Source organism: Drosophila tropicalis, unplaced genomic scaffold, assembly GCF_018151085.1.
Source record: "Drosophila tropicalis isolate 14030-0801.00 unplaced genomic scaffold, ASM1815108v1 contig_593, whole genome shotgun sequence".
Taxonomy (NCBI): Eukaryota; Metazoa; Arthropoda; class Insecta; order Diptera; family Drosophilidae; genus Drosophila; species Drosophila tropicalis.
Genome location: NW_027173070.1, coordinates 16,057,812 through 16,078,830, shown reverse-complemented (window position 1 = coordinate 16,078,830; position 21,019 = coordinate 16,057,812). Strand labels below are relative to the sequence as shown.

At 35.0% G+C, this 21,019-nt stretch overlaps 2 protein-coding genes across 2 annotated transcripts; one reads left to right on the top strand and one right to left on the bottom strand.

Annotated features, from left to right (window-relative positions):
- The first annotated feature begins 1,664 nt into the window (after window positions 1-1,664).
- LOC137576637 (uncharacterized) lies at window positions 1,665-4,590 on the top strand. Its single transcript, XM_068289870.1, has 2 exons — window positions 1,665-1,804; window positions 3,164-4,590. The coding sequence occupies exons 1-2, from the start codon at window positions 1,756-1,758 to the stop codon at window positions 4,453-4,455; spliced, it is 1,341 nt and encodes a 446-aa protein (XP_068145971.1). The 5' UTR covers window positions 1,665-1,755; the 3' UTR covers window positions 4,456-4,590.
- A 4,565-nt stretch (window positions 4,591-9,155) lies between these two features.
- On the bottom strand, window positions 9,156-9,763 carry LOC137578213 (dynein regulatory complex protein 8). Its single transcript, XM_068291879.1, has 3 exons — window positions 9,751-9,763; window positions 9,451-9,682; window positions 9,156-9,393 (listed from the first exon to the last, which is right to left on the bottom strand). Exons 1-3 carry the CDS (start codon window positions 9,761-9,763, stop codon window positions 9,156-9,158), a joined length of 483 nt encoding a protein of 160 aa, XP_068147980.1.
- Window positions 9,764-21,019: the final 11,256 nt, after the last annotated feature.

Genomic DNA, 21,019 nt, shown 5'->3' with positions numbered 1-21,019 from the left:
CATTTAAAATTGTAATTCAAAGATCGAACGTCGCCAAGTCTTGTTACTAATGTAAACAATTGGACCCTAGTAATTGGTGACAATCGGTCGGGGTTATATTTGATTGTATGGAATAAGGAAAATAAACAAAGAACGTTTTAAAAAGTTCCTAATGTGCTATTGGAATGTGGACACAATAGAGGTAAATTAAAACGTTAAAATAGTTAAATAGGGAAGAAAAAAATATTTAAAAAGAGAAAAATAATTGATCCTATCCCGATGATTTTCAGAAAAAGAATGAGCTCTGGTTCTCTATGAGCCTCTATTTATACTGTTTCTCATAGTTACATAAATGTCAGAGGTAACTAGATGAAAGTTACCAAAATTTAATTGTCAGTGTGGTATTTTTATCGATTATTTAGGATTAAAATAATACCAACCGATGAATCGATTAGAAGTTTATCAATTATCGGTTGCTAGCACTCTTTTTTTAGCTCGAAACAGTTTCTTTTAGCTATAGTCCCGCTAAATAATCAAATATTCTTTTGTCAATTGACCAAGGTGACCCGAGGATGTGCTGAAATTTTTCCTTTTCGCTGTATAATTATTTACACTCTATTTTTATACCCTTGCAAAATGGGGATATTAATTTTAATTTAGTGCAACGCATAGAAGGAAGCATCTCCGGATGTATAAAGTATGTATATTCTTGATTAGCACGACGAGACGAGTTTTAATAGCTATGCCCGTCCTTCTGTACGTCCGTCCGTCTGTCCGTCCGTCCGTCTGGACTTTTAAGATAAAACGTTTTCCACCTAGACGTCTATAGGTAAGGAAAGATTAACAAAATAAACATGCAGTGGTATACAAACTTGGTGGTCGAAGTTAGCCCCTGCCCGCTGGTTTATACAATTTTCACTATAAAATACAGATTATTTTTGCAATTTCTTGTGAAAAGTGAACATCTTATTTCTTGTGAAATCTTAATTGCTAGAAGGGAAACAAATGATTTTATTTTGTATATTTTTATTAATTTCTTACAATTCATTCTATGTCATTCCTTATCAGCTTACATTATTTTCCTGTGTAATAGATTTTTCATTAGAAATGTATGATAATGCATTATGCATTATATTTTTGATTTTTAAATATTACTAGTAATTTGTTTACTGCAATTGTTATCAGCTCTAACATACACTTACTAAAAAGGTATAATCATTTGGATGAGAAAGGTGTAACGCATAAAAAGCAACATTTTCGGTTCATATGGTTTAATAGTTATGGTTTCACTATGCGAATAGAAAAATGCGATGTTGAGATCGGGCAAATGTATTGTATAAATCTCTAATGTAAAAAATCGAGTTATCATGCAATAAAGATCTGATAAACCTAAGCAGTGGCATATGTACCTATATTCCACATTTCATCCTAGTTTTGTATGATTCATTAACATAGAAACTCATTTTTTTTAGAGAGAATGAGAGGCATGCATCTTTTGATAAACAAAGTATATGATAATCGCCCAAAAAATATAAAATATCATTTATATATTAAAGAAGTTTTTTACATAGTGAAGCGTGTAGCAAAATCGGATGAAAGACTTACCTTATCTAAGTACGAATATCGCTTTGTTGTTATTTCATAAATACGAATCAGAATATTTTCAATCCTATAAATAAGAAAACGTTTCGCTAGCACAGCGCATAATCAGTTGTCCGGCGAATTGTCTTGTCTCGATTTATTTGCTTGTGGAGAAGAAAAAAGCGTTCATTCAAAATGGTGATGGTGAAATTTTCCATTATAATCGTGGTACTCTTTCTATTACGTACGTAATTCAAATGTGTTTTATTTCGATTTTTATTAATTTGTGTTTAAGGAAAGCAAAACACTTTATTAATTTATTGCATCAAAAATTTAAGTGGTGTGAAAGTTGCGATTGATATTAAAGATAGTTTTTATACCATACACCCATAGGGTGAAATGGTATATTAAAGTCGCCAAAATGTATGTAACAGGCAGAAGGAAGCTTCTCCGACCCTATAAAGTATATATATTCTTGATCAGGATGAATAGCCGAGTCGATCTAGCCATGTCCGTCTGTCCGTCCGTCCGTCCGTCCGTCCGTCCGTCCGTCCGTCCGTCCGTCCGTCCGTCCGTATGAACACGCAGATCTCGGAGACTATAAGAGCTACAGCCACCAAATTTGGTATGTATACTCGTGTAGTATGCACATGTTCAGAGTTAATTGGAATTTCGGCCACGCCCCCTTACGCCCCCAGGAATCACATAAAACTGTTTTTCTTAAAAAGTATAACAGCTAGAGACATCAAATTTGGTTTATACACTCGTTTAGTTGGCGCGCAGAAAATAATTGTTTAAACTTTTTGCCACGCCCCCTTCCGCCCCCGGAATTTACATAAAACTGATTTTTTTAAAAACTATGACAGCTACCGACATCAAATTTTGTATGCAGACTAGTTTAATAGACGCGCAGAAACTGGTTATTTAAACATTTTGCCACGCCCACTTCCGCCCCCGAAAATTAAACAAAACTGATTTTCTCAAAAACTAACAAAGCTAAAGTCACCAAATTTAGTATGTATACTGGCTTAGTATGCACGCAGAGTATATATATTTTCATATTTTGCCACGCCCACTTCCGCCTCCATAATTAAGAAAAAACCGATTTCCTCCTGTAGTTTTTTGACTATCGCATTCAAATTCGGCAGACTAATTATTCTTATCTATTTCTACAAAACTACCAAATTTTATTGAAATCGGACTAGAAACATGCAAAATATGCGTATGAAAGTATTTTACTAAGCGGTCCACAAGGGCAGAATTGGCCGTTGGCTAGTGGCGGCGCTAGAGTGCTCGTGTGTTTGTAGAGTCAGCGAGATAGCACATAGTATGAAGCATGTAAAAACAATTTAATAGACATACATATGTACATTTGGTTTTCGAAATTTAAAAAAATTTGTTTCACCTGGTGTATGGTATACCCGAGTCGACGAGTCGACTTACTTGCTTCATTCAATTATAGCATTAAAAATACAAACAACCTTTTAATGAATTATCCGGTCAATATCAGCTAACACCTTAGTCTGTTAAATTCTTCAAGCCTGTAGATGAGGATCATTTTTGAATAGATATTTATTAATTCAGTTTATAATTTTCGTTATAGATAAAAGTGGGTCTGAAACTCCAGGATCTTGTTCGATCATTAAGTCGCAGCATTTCAGGCTCTCCATTTATGATTTAGAAGACAAGCAAATCAAAAAGACGCTAATATTAAATATCACTGATATTGAGAATAAAAATGTTGGTGAATTTCTGGACTATTTAGTAAATGTGGAAAAAGTGTCTATAAGTTCCCATGTCGTATCTGTCAAGTCATTGAATCCACCTACAGGTGTCTCCCCCTACAGCACAATATCACCATTGACAGCATTGTGTGAAGCAATTGATGTATCGTCTGAAGTGCCAACTGCTAGTCCCCAATACACATTATTTGTAGGAGCGGAATTAACAGCTAGACAAAAGTTAGTGAAACGATTCCTAAAAGGTCTTCAACGGGACAATCACATGGATTTCTTTAAGTCGGGCAATTTATCGCCAATTATTTTTGACAAGACATATGAACCAGTTGAAACACCTCCAACACCAAGCATAGTGCTCGAAAAGCGCACGATCCATACGACTCGTTCCACAGACTCTACTTCATCCAGTAAGAGTGACGTTTCTGCCGATATTTCAGCATACATTGTGACAGTGAGTGCAAAATATTCGACAGAGGAAAAATCAACATCGAAGCGTTCGAATTCCACAAAAATCGCTGTCGTCTCATTACTGAACAGGAAAACAGATTTGTATGTAGATGAAAGAAGAATGGATTTGGACCCATCAATAGTACAAGAACTGTACGATATCGTAAACAATTTTGATGTAGATGAGTTCACTCGTACGATAAATGTTGTCAAGTTATTAAACAAGTATGGATGGTATGTACCTAATTCCTTTGTCCTTGGTGGACGTTTGGATGTTGTGAAATCAGAAATCGAATCCAGTGGATCGGATGAGAAGACAGAACTGCAAAAGTTGGAAACAAAGCTGTCGGCTGCATACGGTGCATATAAAGCAGATGTGGGCGCTTCCTCTGAACATGGTTCAGGCTCTGTGAACAAAACATCATTCTTTTCCTCTGACGAGCGTGTCACATCAACAGTAGATGGGGCAATGGATATAGAAACATTCATGAAAAACGTTGAGATCGAAAACAATTGGAGGATCATTGAATTAAACAATATTATACCGACATGTAAATTCTTATTGAGAAATGATAGTGGTTTGTTTGCTACAATCAGAAGACTGGTAATATACCACTCACATTATCCAAAAATCCGCGAGTTGCAACGTAATATTGATATGATACAATATGTTAATGATCTGTGGAGCGAATACGATCAGCCTTTCTAAGCTAACGAAATGTGCAACAAAAATATGTGGTTATTCTGATTTGACATACTCATAGGTTAAATAAGGAAATCCCATTTTTAAATTAATTTTTAATGAAGGATAAATAAAATTATGTTACTTTCTTCTTTAGCAAAATATACAATATTTTCTCTGTGTTTTTGTACACTAAGGACTAGTCAAACGGACTAGATATACACATGGACGGGTTATCACATCTTCATATTAAATTGAACAACAAAAATGTCTGATGTGTTTTGTTTGTTGCAAGTAATTGAATGCAAATTATCTTATCCCTTAAAATCCCTTTAATTAAATAGAGTTAAATAGAAATCGTGACAAAAAAAATTTGAAAGTAATGCTGGAGTTTAAGAAAGGAATCGCTATTAGTTCCGATTAACTTATAGTTATAAGTCTACCTAAGTACATAAATGCAGGGTATTTTAAAAATGTTAGATTCGATTTGGGGCTCTTTATACAAATGCATCTTTTCCCCTTCTAACCATAAATATTTATAGCAATTAGAAATTTTTCACTCCCCTTTGGCCCAATCCTCCATCTAAGAAGTAAGAAGAAGTAAGTAATTAAATTGAAACCACTCGGGAAACATACATATGTAAATACACACACATACATATGTCATACTTATATACATACATAGATAAATGCCACCCACGCATTATGAAAAATCGCTAAGGGAATTAAACATAGATTCTTGCAATTGTTGTATTCAATAATTTGTAATTTCTAAGCACAGAGTCATTAAGTCTAAATAATTGCTTTAATTTAACGCACACATACACGCACACAAGTATTCATGTATGTCTGTGTAAGCATAAACATATATGTATATATATATATAAAATCTGATGGGCAACTCTTTCTACTTAATTAGTTTTAATGTCGCACAAACAAAAGAGCATAACTAACAATTAAGTCAATGTTACTCATACGCCACCATGTACAAAACAATAGAGAGTATATAAATATGAATATATATAAGTATATATGTAAATACTTGCAAGTGAGTATGTCGCATAAATCTTAATTACGGTTCGTTGAGCGTAAATCATCATCAGCCACAGAGGCGCAGGCCAAATCGATTCATGCAAGGCAATTCTTAAGAAACTCTCGAAGAAGCAAGCATCATCATCATCATCGTCATCAGTTGAGCGTCTTGGTCGTGGACAGTTTTGCATTATGATTTTATGACCCGCTCAGACTTTCTGACGACTTGCAAAGTTATTTGTCTCTTTGACTATAATTAACCCATTGAGTGCTTATTTGCGGTTAACAAAACCAAGCAATCAATCTGTTATACACATATGCATATTCTAACCAAAGAGTTTGCGGTTTGAGGAACAGAATACTTCAGTCAAAAGTATGAATGAATGATTTGCTTTCTCCAATTAATATATATGTAAGTTCTTTTCAATTACTATACATGAAGGTTTTTATAAGTAGGTTGTAATTTGTGACTACATTTGAATTATTAACTAATGCAATTTCAATAGTTTGAATTAATTCTTTTCTTTCTGATCTTCTTTGTTTTTTTGCTGCCATCAAAATATTCGAATTTCGATTTTCCAGTTGATTAAACTTACTTATTAAACTTAAACTTACTTGCTTGTAATTTTTCAATTTTCTTCTGCTGAAACCAAAATCAGCCTTTGTCAATATTTTAAAGCATCTATTATGGGAGAGAAATATTTTTGTTGTACCCAAGAAGACATTTTGTATCAAAAAATAATTACTAAAACTCAATTAAATAATTACCAACTACATTTTTTTACTTCTTAGTTAATTTCAGCAAGTTATTTTTTGACTCTTTTTTAACAAATTATTATTTACAAATAGAACGAGATATTAGAATTATGTTTTTTTACAACAAATTAATGCTAAAACAAGTTTCCCTTGGAAAAGTTTTCTGCCTCCAAAGTTAACCCGCAAAAGGGATGCGGCTTACTTCGAGGATCACTCAACGCAGAGCACTCGATGTATGTAATTCTGATTCTAACGAATTATAGAATTTTAAAAATTTTGACGATTTTGTTTAATGTTTAGTAAATATTTACTAAAAGATGACTTTTGTTAGAACCACAATAGTGGTCAATCTTATATACATATCATATGTCATATCTAATTTTTTTTTTAATTTCATAAATTTTCTTTTAAAAAATGTAAATTTCAACCAAGTATATTCTCTTAAGTTCTTCTTATATTAAATTTGTAAGCCTAAAGAGAATACTTTTAAATTCTTTGAAATCGATCTGATTAATAAATTAAGTTCAATTGAAACTTTTATAACTTTTTTTACAACCACAACCAAAAAAATTCACTTGTAATTAAATATGATTACAGATTGAATAATTTCTTGACTTCATCATACGATTTTTGAATTTTGCGGGATAAGAATTATACAGCAAACCATCCAGGAAAAATTCTGATAAAATTTAAAAAAAGAATTATATTATTCAATGGCAAAAAGAAAAGTGAGTCGATTAAGTTTGCGTTCAAACAAATTGCAAGCAATATATGTACATACACATGTATGTAAAAAAATGTGTGAAATAGCCTCGATGAGTATAAATTTAAGTGTTAGCAATATATTTGAATATTTGCACATTCTCCGGCGGTAACCATTATATGATCCATAATGGGTTAAGAGACTGTTTTTTAATGTACGAACAGAAATTGAGATTTGTTCGCTGCATTTCTTTTTATGACTCTGACAATTTTAGCAATCAACTTTGGTCGGCGTAATTCAAAAAGAAAAAAAAATAAAGAAAGAAAGAAATTTTTTTTACAAGTTGTAAAGATTAAAAGTCCATTAGAGGCCCTCCGCTGCATTCGCAGATGAAGGCTCACGTAGAACTTGTTTAGAGACACAGTAAGAGGGGTGGGCGATTCGAACATTGCAGCATCCATTTAAATGCGCGCAATCACTCAAATTGGCCAAAGCGCCGGAACGTGCAGATGGCAGCCGCACGAATATACGCGAATGTGAATGATAGAGGAGAAAATTACCTGAAATATTTTAATCCATAAGATGCAGTTAAGTGCATCCATCAGCGTGTATTTAGAATTTAATAAATACGGAAGCGAGAACACGACTCGCTCGCTCTTTCTCTCTCATATTAGACAACATTGTACGAAACGGGAAAAAATCGCATTGTGGAACTCTCCTTCTCTTGTTGAGGTATTTTAATTTATTTAAATTTTGCAACCTCTCATATAACGCAACCAACTGCCGCTCCTGCTGCCAATGCAATTGGGGAACCAAGATGGGAGACTGGACTGGAGCTAGTAAAGAAAAGTGAACATCCATTAGTTGTGCTAATGATGCGCAACCCAGTTCACCATGTTCCGCCCCATGCAGAACGAACCAACGAACGTACCAACGATGGATGTTGACTGCTTGGCACAAGGCACTAGCCACCCGGCACCAAGCACCAGTCACCAGGCCATAAGCAGCAGCTTGGCATTGGCTTTGCTGTGTTGCTGCAATGTCCTTAGTTGTGTTTGCTATATACACCAGAGCGTGTGGATTTAGTTTGCTACTTTGAAACGCATTAGGCTAGTTTGGTTAGTTAGTCTTAGCAGTAAATGTGACTGAGATGAAGGCTGGGAGTTAGAAAGGGGATAGAGAGAGTGCAGCTAATGCAAAGCCAAAGTGGCCAAAGAGACTTTCATAAAAGGGAATATAAAGTTAAATAGATATATGCTCAGGTTAAATAAGAAGATTTGTCAACACATTTTCTAAAATAGAATTCAAAGCATATTAAAATCAATGCAGAGGTTATAAGAAAATTGCTCAATAAAGAAGAGTCATTGTATTGAAATACAATAATTTAGATAAGATCAGATAATATTATTTGCTTTTATATGTTTTTCTTTGCGGAGTTATGGATTATTTTCATCTTTCTACCAAATTTCGGATTTAAGCTGAAATAAACTGCGCCGGTTTTGTGGGCAAGAAAATTTTGAATACTATATTCTCATGGGAATCATATTTTAGTGGAAACTTTCTCGATTGAAAGAAATCTGTCGAGACGGGGCAAGGTCTGATCTAAAAAGCAGGTGAACCAAAACGTCCCATCAGATGGATTATTTTCATCTTTCTACCAAATTTCGGATTCAAACTCAAAGAAACTGCGCCGGTTTTGTGGGCAAGAAAATTTTGAATACTATATTCTCATGGGAATCATATTTTAGTGGAAACTTTCTCGATTGAAAGAAATCTGTCGAGACGGGGCAAGGTCTGATCTAAAAAGCAGGTGAACCAAAACGTCCCATCAGATGATTCCCATTTAATGCTAAACCTCTTTTGCGTGATGAAAAATTTGACAAAAAATCTATAATTTTTTTAATCGGATTTGTTTCTCACAAAATCCTTTTTCTACTACAAAGCTGGCTGAAACCTCTGAAAATCTTTCTGGACTAGAAATCTGTAGCTAATTCTGGGGAAACCAAAGTCAATTATAACTATAGGAATATCAGTTTCGTGATCAGTTTTTAAGGTTTTAAGGTTTTAAATGCAAGTTATATGAATGACATTTATTTTACTGGCATCTTAGTGTAAAAATTAAAAACATTATTTGACATAATGGTTATACTGCTGCAAGAGTCGAATTTGTTTCTTGATATCTCCAGTTAAAGATAAACCTGTAAAAAGTTCAAAATGAACTCAAAATGAAAAACTTTTAAAACAAATGGTAAACAATAATTACCATCAATTGATTTAAATATAGTTCGTAAGGCAAATGTCCACTAATGGGATCTATGGCAACTGGCCACATTTCGTCCATTTCCTCTTGAGTGAATGGTTCACCCTCTTCCATCATCAATTTGCCAAAAGTCTCTTTCGTCAAGTAACCTTTATTTTCAGGATCAAGGATTTTGAACGCCTGTAGAATTTTTTCAGGCGGTGCAGGTTCCATTCTAAATTTGATTTATTTAAGAATGTTGAGAAGATTTAAGCCAAACACTTAAACTCACTTTCGTTCCATTAGCAATTGCGTGACATGTGGCAAAAATTTTGTAAGATGCACTTCACCACTGGTTTCCTCTGATTCTGTGGCCGAGATGACCTCATTCACTTCCTGCTCAGTGGGCACACAACCCAAGAGTCTCAAAACGGTTCCCACTTCGCGCACATCAATAAACTTATCTCCATGATGATCGAAAACGCAAAAGGCATCCGAGATGCGCTTCTCCATATCATTGTTAACTAAAATGGATTATTAAGGAATCAATTAAATTGTTTAATTATCAAATATTTTTCATTTTAATATTTACGATCCAAATCCATTTTCGTCTTTTACGTACTAAATTTTTAGTTTATTTATGTCTTATAAACAGTTTTCACGTTGCTAGGTAATAAATGGCTTAAATTAAAGCTTTTCCTGAACTCCGAAAAGCACTCAGCACGAATAGAACTTTGTTAGTGAAAGTTTTCAACAGCTCAGAAAGAGAAAGTCAAAGAACCTGCAAGAAATGACATCCTTACATGTACATAAGAAGCCGTGTATGTTGTGGGCTAAGTATATCCTGGTATTTTCTATCAAAATTCCTTAGAAGTCAGTGTTTTGTGAAATCCTAGCTTCTTGTACTCGGCCTATTGTGCTCCTTTGACGATCTACTACTACATGGAAGACTTTATTGGAGCTGCATTACCATTTTTCACAATCGTCTTTAGAATATGGACACACGGAAGTTTTTTTTATTTTGTTTGTTGCCTTTAAGCAGACATTACCCTACAAGGGGAGCAACAAGTGCATTTTGGAGCTGCTGCCCATTTTAATGGAAATTACTGTAAAGTTTGCCATTAATTTCCCCCAACTCCCCCTCGCAGTTTTGTACACTTATCTGGCCATCATCATCATCATCTGCCAGTCAGAGATGCAAGAAAAGGTGTGTACAGAGGGGTGGGCGGTAAGAACACGCATTGGATTCGATTAAAAAATGGCAAAACCAAGTACAAGACCAGGAACAACAAGAAGAACCACAGCAACTACTTCATTCACGCTAATGCGTGTCGTGTACAACACACTTGCCACTTGAGCCTAGCTGTTGGCCGGGCTATTGGCTGGGCGGTTGGTTGCTTGGCTGGTTGGGCAATGCCGTCGTATCGCATCTTATTCTACTCAGAATGTCTGAAAGTTCTCTCAACGCCATCAACATCATCAAAGCCACGTACACACTTACCTATCTGCCGCAATCTTTTGGTCAGTCCTGCCCTGTTGGCAAACCTAGGCTCTCTCAATCTCTCTCTCTCTCTTTCCCTCTCTCGGCCCCATATCTTCTTGGGCTACTGCCATAAACACTAAAAGTGTTCGTCATTTGCTGTTCCAGATCCAATTAACCATTTTGATGCATTTGCCTCCATTAACTTTTTTTTTCTTGCACTCTTTTTTTTAGGCCCTTGCCTTTTGCAATTTTGCTGCTGCTGACTTACAACGTGATCGGAAGTTTGTCTTAGCCCATCTTCCTAGAGCTGACGACGTGTCCGTGACTCTCAGTCTCTTAGTCTTAGCCCCTTGTAAGCGCGTGTGTGTGTGTGTGTGTGTTGCTGGCCAAGTACTTTGTAAATGTTGGCATGATTTAAGTCGGCTCTTAGTCTCTTTATTCTGACATTTACTCCAAGTTTGTCTATTAGGCATGCGATTAAAATTTAAATTGAAGTCCCGCACCCAGCAGTTCCTTTTAGCTCTTGCTCGTGTATTGAATTTCATCCATTGAAATTCTTCTTTACTTCTATATACAAAGTGGAATAGTTTTGCATGCAATTCCGTTTACATGTTCCGGTTTCGCTTTAGATCGTGTGGTTATAAAATAAATGATCATTTTGTTTATCCGTTTCTTTTCGACACCTTTCAGCCGACAAAATTGACAGGCAAAAGGCATTTTACTTCCTGTCTGCCTCAAGAGTCTTAAAGGCAAAGGATGACTGACCTCTTACAAATGAATGATAGTCAAGAGGATAAAACGGGCTGCCAGCTTTAATTGTTTTATAATTGGCATTGCTGAAATAGTTTGTTTTTACGAAAAGTAAAAAAAAGGAAAGTAAATGCTTTAAAAAGGCAATGTTGGTTAAATTTATTGGTTATTATATGCATATATAAATATTTAATGAAAAGTCCTTTAAATTAACATTAAATATGAAAGTAAATTTTTTAACTAAAATTTCCCTGTCATAAATTTTCTAAATAGGTATACAATAAGAATTTAATAAGTTTAAATTAACTGGAATCAAATGTTGACATTACACATCCTTTTTACCTTGAAATACCAGCAGGGAATATTGAAACCACATTGCCGCATTGTACACAAATGAAATAAAGCAACCTTCCACAATACATTCAGCACATTGAAGTTTGATTAATTTAATTCCATTGACTTGCCACATAGATATTTAGTTCCTTTTGTTATTAGAAATCAAACCAATCACCAAAACAACAGGTAATAATATTTTGAGGTCAGTTCCTTTCAAATAACTTGCCCTTTTTCCAAAAAAAATAATAAAAAATTTTTTTTCCCATCAATAAACAATTATTATTATGATTTGTATACCCTTGCCAAGACGGGGCATATTTATTTTCTTACCATTTATACACTATATCTATGTATATCAGCTTTACGCGATAAAATCATGGATATGTCTTTTCATCTGTTCATTTGTCTGGATCAATGCAAAATCGTAACACAAATTTGGAAATGTATACAAACTTCATTACGGCTGAATATAGTCCAACCTCCTGGTTTTTCCCCTTATTTTTTTGACATTAGTGCACAATTTGAATTGCTTTAAAAGTCGTGTGTGTATATGGTGTAGATTGGGGTAATTAAATGGAATTTAATAAACATAAACATCCGAATAATGAATGCTGTATGCTGCTACCTTTCACAGTCAGACAGGAAAACTCTGAACAATGAACGGCCCAGAAACTTTTGTTAAATTAATTAGAGTAAAACGATGGCCAGACGGCAGCAACAGCAGCCACATAGTCTTTTTTATCTCGTTTTTTTTTTCATTTATTTATTTTGTTTTTTTTTTTTTTGTAAAACGATTCGTAAAAAAAAAGAATTCAATTCAAACGAAATGATATGAAAGAATTGATTAATAATCATAGCGAAAACCGCAAAAGAGCTGAACATGAATGGTAGCCAAAATGAACATGGACGTGGTTGGGGTATTCCATTAAGGGGGATATCATAACATTTTAATAATTTGTTTATCGTTTATATTATAGGGAATTTTTATATCGGTAATAGGAGTTACCATTCTTACGCTATTGTCTTTAAAGAAAATCTTCCTCAAAGCAGTTTATAGAAACATGAATAGAAAATAGATGTGAAGCGGGTTTAATAGATATGCTACCTGCGAATAACTACCAAGTCTGGACATTCGCATAAAAAGTATTAAAAAGATTGTGACAAAATGAATAATTTTGCATACTTACTAATTGGGTCATTAGGACTTTTATAGGTTGCAGATAACCAATAGAACAAAATGATGACAATATATTCTTTTAATGGGATAGGCCTTCAAAAAATTTCTGAATATGATTAAAAATAAATATTGGTCAGTTTTTGTATGACTGGGATAAGGTCATGGTTGATCAAGGTCTATCAGAAAATCATACTAATTTTGAGTTTTCTTTTCATTTTTGTTTGGCCTTTTGCGAACTGAAGTCAATTTACCCCTAAGACTTGCCGACAAAGTCTAACTAACTTTTTAAGCACATATGTATACTTTTTGACCCTCTCACTTACGCTACGCCCATGGTACGCAGTGCTTTGACTCTACCATTGTAGGCTACTACATACTGCCCACTGCTACCAACTGCCCAAAAGCCGACCACAAAATCGCTGACGCCACGGTCCATTCCGGTCTGGTACAGAATTCTACAGCTGAGCTGAGCTCAGCTCTCAACTCTCGCATTGTTGTGGCGCACATCAAGGCCAATTGGGTTGGCTCCAAGTCATACTGGCTGAAATTGTGGCTGGTTTTGTGCCTGGGCCCTGTTGCTGGTGGTGCTGCTGCTGTGCTCCACATTCGGGATGCTGGCCAGTCATGCCCAGTTGTCGGGGGGAACTGGGTTCGACTTGACTTTGATTCAATTTCCATATGAAAACATCGATTTGCGTTTGTGCGCCCGCGCCGTTGTAATCAAAGTGTTGTTTATGGAACACGTCCGGCGTGTTTTAACTCTTTTTTTTGTGTTGTTTCTTTGTATTTTGTTGTTACTCCCCTTGTTGTTGTTGCAGTGCTTTTGCCTCGTTTGCTTGGAATAAAAATTGCTCACGGCAACAATTGCGAGCGTCGGCTGAAAAATATGTAGCAACGATTACATTTGCCTATTGCATGGACAACAGACCGACAGACGAAGAGCGAAAGAGACAAACCGACAGACAGATGGTCAGACAGGACAGACACACACACAGACGGACAGACAGACGGACCAAGTGGCAGATAGTCCATAGTAGTACCTGGGTACCCACCCGAGTTATGATTGAGTTCTAATGAGTTGAGAAAAATGTATCAAAGAAAACCAGTTCCCGGAATCGCAATTAGATAAGTGGGTTTCATGCCTCAAACGTGAACTTCATGAAAGCGCTCAACAAGCGAAACCAACAATTGTCCAACATTTGCCCAAGATTGCTCCTCCTTCTTCGTTTTCAACTTAGCTAGGAGCTCTCTCTCTCTCTCTCTACTCTGGCTCTGGCCTCCTGTCAGGAAATGGAAATTGTTTTCCATGGACCGGAGCCACTGGCCACTGGCCATTGACCACTGACTGGCTAACAAATGTGTACCACATTTTATATAATAAGGCGTTAAAAATATTTTGCAATTTAATTTATTTGGTGGGCAGAGAGCCAAGGCAAAGCAAAAAATTACCATACCATGAGGAGAAAAACTAGTTTAACTGGCAATATTACATATACATACATGTATATAAAATATTTTGTTATACATCTAGCTAAAATCGAGTTCAACAACAGGTGTAGAATTTTTCTTTCCCCACAAATTGAATCGTAACATTTTGTGAACCGATATTTTAACAGTGTGCTAATTCAAATAGTCGTTGTAATAAACTTAATTTTCTAGCACAACTTGTCTTTAAAAGTAATATCAAATAATAAAATCTGTTATTTTATACGTTACGGTTAATCCGGGTGCTAATTATATGAGGCTTATTCAAACGATGTGAAAAATCGAAAAGAACATTCATAAGTTAAAGGGATTCGTTTTCGCGCCATTATAGGCACAGTTTCTATTAATTGATTTCTACTCTGAACTTTCTTAACATTCACTTAACGTTTTTTAAGTGTGCAAAAGGTCTTTATTTTGATTGAAAATTGAGCAAAAAATTGTTTTAAAAAAAATTATAATTGATATGATAGTGGAAAGTCTGTATTCCACTCCCGTATGCCTCTTCATGGGAAAGACATTCACCTGTATTCTTAATCATTTTTCCCAGTAGAAAACATTAATAAGAAAACCTTTCAAGTTTCAGTCAATTTCTGCACTAGTTTATTTTCGATTTATAGGCGTGAAATATTAATGCGATATACACGCCTGGTAGCCAAAAGGGAAAGGTCTTAGCTCGCCTCTTAATTGCTAACCTCACCCCCACTCCAACCCTCTACACGGCTTTTGTAACCTCCATCATTTAAGTTGACTTACAGGCCATTTCATATCTACTACTACTACTTTACTTTCTAGCCATAGAAATTGACTACGCCCCAAAATGCGTGCGTGCCTTTCCAATTACCAATTCATTCAAAGGCCAGCCCATCATTAGCATCGTTTACTAATGATTTTTAGCGGACCTAGACCAGAATATATGTGTGTATGTATGGCCTGGTCGGTCATGGGAACCCAAAAGAAAGAATCAGAATAAGAACGAGAACAAAAATGAGAATGAGATTAGAGTTGAGTCCTAACATTTTCGCATGCATGTGATAATGGATTTTGGCGGCGCTTTGATACTCTCACGAATGGGGGACAGCCAACAAGACAATAAATCAATAATTGTTGCAAAATAATGTTTGACTGGAACTGCAGCTCCACTTTGTTCCCCCTCCACAAGACAACAACAACAACAAAAAAGATAAATTACAATGCTGGAGCAGGCGTATGACTTAATTTGCCAATTTGAACGCCAAAAGGCAGCAACACGGGCAGCAGCCACAGAGTGTACTTAGTTGGCCAAAAAAGGCAGCAAGCAGACAGCTGGCCGGTCTCCAGATCGCTTTAAACGTCAATTTCCGTGCCAAAAGCAACCGAGCTTGCCCCGTTTGCTTATTAAGACTCAAACGCGTGCGCGGCCCAATATCGACTAAGAAGGCCACAAAACTTTATAAGAATTCTATTATACTTATTTTCATGCCACACAATGTGATTAACTTGTTGACCCTGTATCCAGAGAGAGGGAGAGATACATACAATAAAGTTTATTCTTACAAAACCCAAAACAAAATAATAAAACAAAAATTTAGAACGGATTTTCCCTCAGACATCAGACCAACAAGCCAGTTAACCCAGTGAGCCAAACTAACCTGTACTTATGATTCGCTTTCGGCCAAATGGCAGCTAACCGCATGCACTTCCGTGCGCTGTGGTAAAAATCATTTTTATGCAAACACTGAATAAAACTGGCATTTGTTAGGCGTTGCTAATAATTGAAAAGACCCCGAAATCGGGCCCAAAACGCAGAGACCGCAGAGAAGCGAACAAGAATGTAGCTGATCACCATTGAGCAAATTGCCCACCTGCGTATGCAGCAAATGGGGTTGAGGTGTGTACATTGAAATCTGATATAATTGATACATATATCAGATATCAAAGGATTTAAATGTTTTTGGAACTCAGAAATCACTTGTCAATCAGGAAGTGAAGTTTAGTTCTTAGTTGTTATAATGGAAAGCTTCAGCCCATATTCTTAAACTTTTTCTTGCGTAATCTCATGTAATTATCCATTAAACAGTTTTTTATCAAATCACAATAGTAAATATCCAAGTCTATCAACAAGCTAGTAATCATTATTGTTAATCACTATTATTATTTAATTAAAATTAAAATTTGGTTTTGGTTTTTTATAAATTATTCCTCATTTAAATTTGAAAATATCGTTTAATTCTGAAACGAGAGAAAACTAGTTTTTTTGTCTTACTAATTAATATTTATGTGTTTTATATAATTTATTATAAGTGAATAATTTAAGTAGCAGATAAGCTTTATTTTAATTCAAGCATATTTTTCAATAAATATGTGCTGTTTTCTGAGGTTAAATGGAATGCTACATTTGAGATGACTCAGTGTTAATGGTTGTAAAACGCAGAGACTCTTTCTTATGACGGTAGAGGGATCCTTGAAGTGTTAACTGGTCAAGTAGATGGCGAACAGTCTGTTGATTCTATTAGGCGCACACACTTTCAAGTGAGGAAGAATCGATAACTCTAAAATTTTAGAATCTAATTAAGTTAACCCACAAGCTGTCTTTTTAGGCGAAACAGAGGGTTAAGATTCTTAAGGATTTCCTTACTTATAATTGCTGAAAATCTAATGGTAATACTTGTTACTCTCAATAATATTATCAGCCGAAACGATAGCCACTCTAGATGCAATAACCCTAACTTCAAAAATAGAGCAGACTCTCTCTTTAATCAAATTAATCGGAAACATTAGGAACAATCACTCTTAGCCCAGAATAATCAGAGCACTGCGTACTCAAGCTGCACCTAAAAAACTTCTCTGGATTCTCACTGTGGCATCAAAAGGAACGAAATCGTCGACACGGTAGCTCAATCTACGATTTCATATGAACAACTCAAAAACACTTTGCAATTAATGCTACTAACAACTTAACACAAGTCTAAAGAACTCCATCTATTACTCAAATTAAAAGTATGTCAATATATACCACAAGTGGCGATCAAATAATGTGACTTACAACTAGACTAAGGCACACATAGCCTACACAACAAATCTATGTGGATCCTAATAACCAATTCTTATGCAAAAACGTTCTATGTAAAATAATCTCAATATTAAGCATATTCTTACAGACTGACCTGCATTCTCATACTTTAGAAAGTAAATCTTTCAAAATTGCTGCTCCTGTTCCATCCTAACAAAGGCTACTTGAGAAAATATTTTCCAACAATTCAAATTCCTTAATCTCAGGCAAATTTACCATCTTCTATACACAAAAAATTTAAGTAAAGCTTAACCAAATATGTTAATATACAAATGTTAAGTAAGAAGTTAGCAATAATTTAATTGTTTTTAAATCCAGTATAAATTAAAAATGTAAAAACATAGACTTTCTTTTATCTTACCTTTAGGTAGAAAGCAAACATAGTCCTGTTTTCTATTTGGCATTGTTATACTTTAGTATAAATGTCTACTCAATAAAGTAACCAATTTAAGTGGCTTAAAGCAAATAAATATTTACTAACTTACAAACATTTCTTTAAAATTAATTAAACTTTCCCATCTACTGTTTTCAATAAAGTACCTTTCTAACTATGTAACTAACAGGCCCCTTGGCAGTACTCGCAAAAGCCAAAGCAAACCTGTGGATATCTGTTTATGGTTTATTTAATACTAAGTTCAATAATAATAGTAATAATAGTGATTTTAGTAACGTATATAAATAAATTGTAAAAAAATTGTACGACTGCACGATTTTAATACGAGTAAGGCTCACAAATTAAGACTTTCACATAATGGTAAATTGGGGAACAAGTTTAGGGCTGAATAGTGATGTACTTGCGTGTTATTGCATTACCTAAAAAGATTGAATATCAATTAATCGATTTATCGATATATCAAATGAAATAAGTTTTAATTATGGGATTTATTTGAACTTTGATTTTTTTTAAATGTTTTACTTGATTTATGCCATTCCGAATGGTTTTGTGGTTTTGATTATTTGACAAAAATTTACTAATCCCCTAAAAATAAAGCATTTTAAATTAAGTATTTTTTACGATCTCAACACTTTTCAAGTCATTTTCGGTGACTTTCGCTTGTTGAATTTGCATTTTAACACCCATGAATGGGCAAAATCTCATAAAGATCATGTCAAGATATTTTCCTTCAGCGATCGAATAAATAATGTTTTTCAACTGAAACTTGATGGAAAAAGATGCTTGACATTGTAATTGGAAAAATTTACACTAAAATTTTCACGCACCATACTGACTAGAGAAGAGACTGAGACAGAGACCGAAAGGCGAAGGAAGGTGGAGAAAAAAACATGTTGGAAAATTGATTTTTCCCTAGCATGACAATCACTCCATGGTCCATGTTTGAGACCGAATGAAGGCTTGAAGGCTTACGCCCACCAACAAAAAAAAAAACATAGAGAGGAAAAAAATCTATAGTTAGCTACTTTAACCGTTACTCGTTTTAAGCTGAGACTTGCTACCAGCTGATTCATGACTTAATCACTGGCAATCAGTAGTAGCCTGGCAGTCTTTCGAGCTGCCTTTTTGCTGCACCCAAAAAAACGACTTTATCAGCAAATTTCGAGTGAGTGGCTTGTGCCGTGGGGCAGGAACAAACACAACCACAGACACAACCACTTGGCTTGCCTCTGAAAACCATGGCATGGCAATTGATTGTTTGCTCTATAACTGCAGGACTGTAAGATTAAGATTTTCGCTTTTCAATATTATGCATTGTGCTTTCAACCAAGCAAGCAACCAACGAAACTCCTCGACTCTATGAAATGCTTGAAATATTAGTTGTCAAATTTTCACTTTTGCTTCAACTCGATGGGGCATAAAGCAATGCAGAAACAACAGCTAACATCCGCCAAAAGTCAAGACATACATATGTGATGATGGAGAGGGGGGGAACCGCAGCTTCCACAAGCCATAAACAACTGTTTCGAAGCGATCTCTGGCAACGATCAGCTCGATTCAAGATTCAAGATCCGCACATGCGCAACGCTTGCCAAGTTATAAAAGTGTAAATAAGGTAATTAGTGCTTCCGGGCATAATCATACAAACATGACGTAGTCTTAAGTCGTCTCTGAAACGAGTCACAACGACTCGTTCTCTCTTCAAAAACTGACTAACTGACTGACTTCGACGACAATGTTACGCTCAGCGTAGAAAGAAATCACTGTCAGAGCCCAGAGTGTGCCAATGCCATGGCACTTCCATGGCAAATGCGGAGGCATAAATTGCTGATAAGTAATAAAACCAAATGGTAAATGTATGGCTATGCCGTGGTAGCTAATCAAACTTGTATTTTCCTATGTAAGAGTGATGGTTATTCTTGTTTACAACTTGACGCTATCCATTACCGCCTCTACTTTGGCTAGTTGATCGGTTAGAGTTGTTTCCTAAAAAGAAGCCCTCAACAATTGCAGATTCTATTGGCTTTTGACTAATTGCCAAAGCAGAAGTAAAAATGAAGGGAACGGCTTTTAAAAGTGATAATTTTACTTCAAGCTAACTTTAAAAAGAATTTTCTTTTTCTAAAATAATTAATTAAAAATCAATTTAAAGGTTCTTCTCGTCTTGTTAGAAACCAATCGTTAAACGGACTTGTCATTCACATACTTATAGTCGTTAGCAATATTATCTAAACCGTTATTATGGGATTCTCAAACTCTTTATGTCGATATTTTAATTATAGCCAACGTCAATCTATTCAATGTACAGTATTTCTGCTGCCTATTTTTGTGGAAAAAAAGGGTAATTTAGTTTTGTCGCCGTTCATGCAACACATATAATTAGCCCATCTAATTATAACTACATACCTCGACTACCTAAACTTATGTTTTAAATCAATAAATATATATATCAATGCAATGCAGAGACCAGAATGAAAATAGATTATTAACATGTAGGTAGGATGTGGCTGACTGAAAAGGTAACGATTATTTTAAACACGGTTAAAGTCATTTTGTGTTATTGTTCCATTTATTGAGATAAAATTGAGATATTTCACAAACACAAGTAACACATAACAAAAACCTTTAGTTTTGTAAAAATAAGCGACAACCCGTATTATAAAGCCAAAAACAAAGTCATTCAGTTGTGTACCAAAAAAGATTCACATACAATATCCAGGAACCAGAAAAAACAATTATACATATATCTTTAAAGACTAGAAAGGCAAAACTACTGTAGCAACCTCAGAAATCTTGAAACCGTCCTCTAAAACTAGTTCAGTTGAGTATATTATATCCAGAGGCTTTGAAGGCTTTCCTCTGCTTGTCCTCCAATATACTAGTAATGGCTCTAACACAAGTATTTCTATTTAAAATAAAGTCTCACTTCTTTCGCCTTCTTCATTATTGAAAGTATACATTGCAAGCCCAAATATTTTTCAAAGCAACCCTGATAAGTTGATTTCAGGAATTGAATTAATTTGCTACTACTTGGATTACAAAGAGACTGCCGCATACCTATCGATATCTTCAAATGTTAAGCGAATGTTGACGTAGTGAGGAAATGATACAAAATTAGCTTTGATTACAAAAGTTAAAAACATTTTGTTTTTCAAATTGGTTAAATAAAGACATTTAAATCGAAATC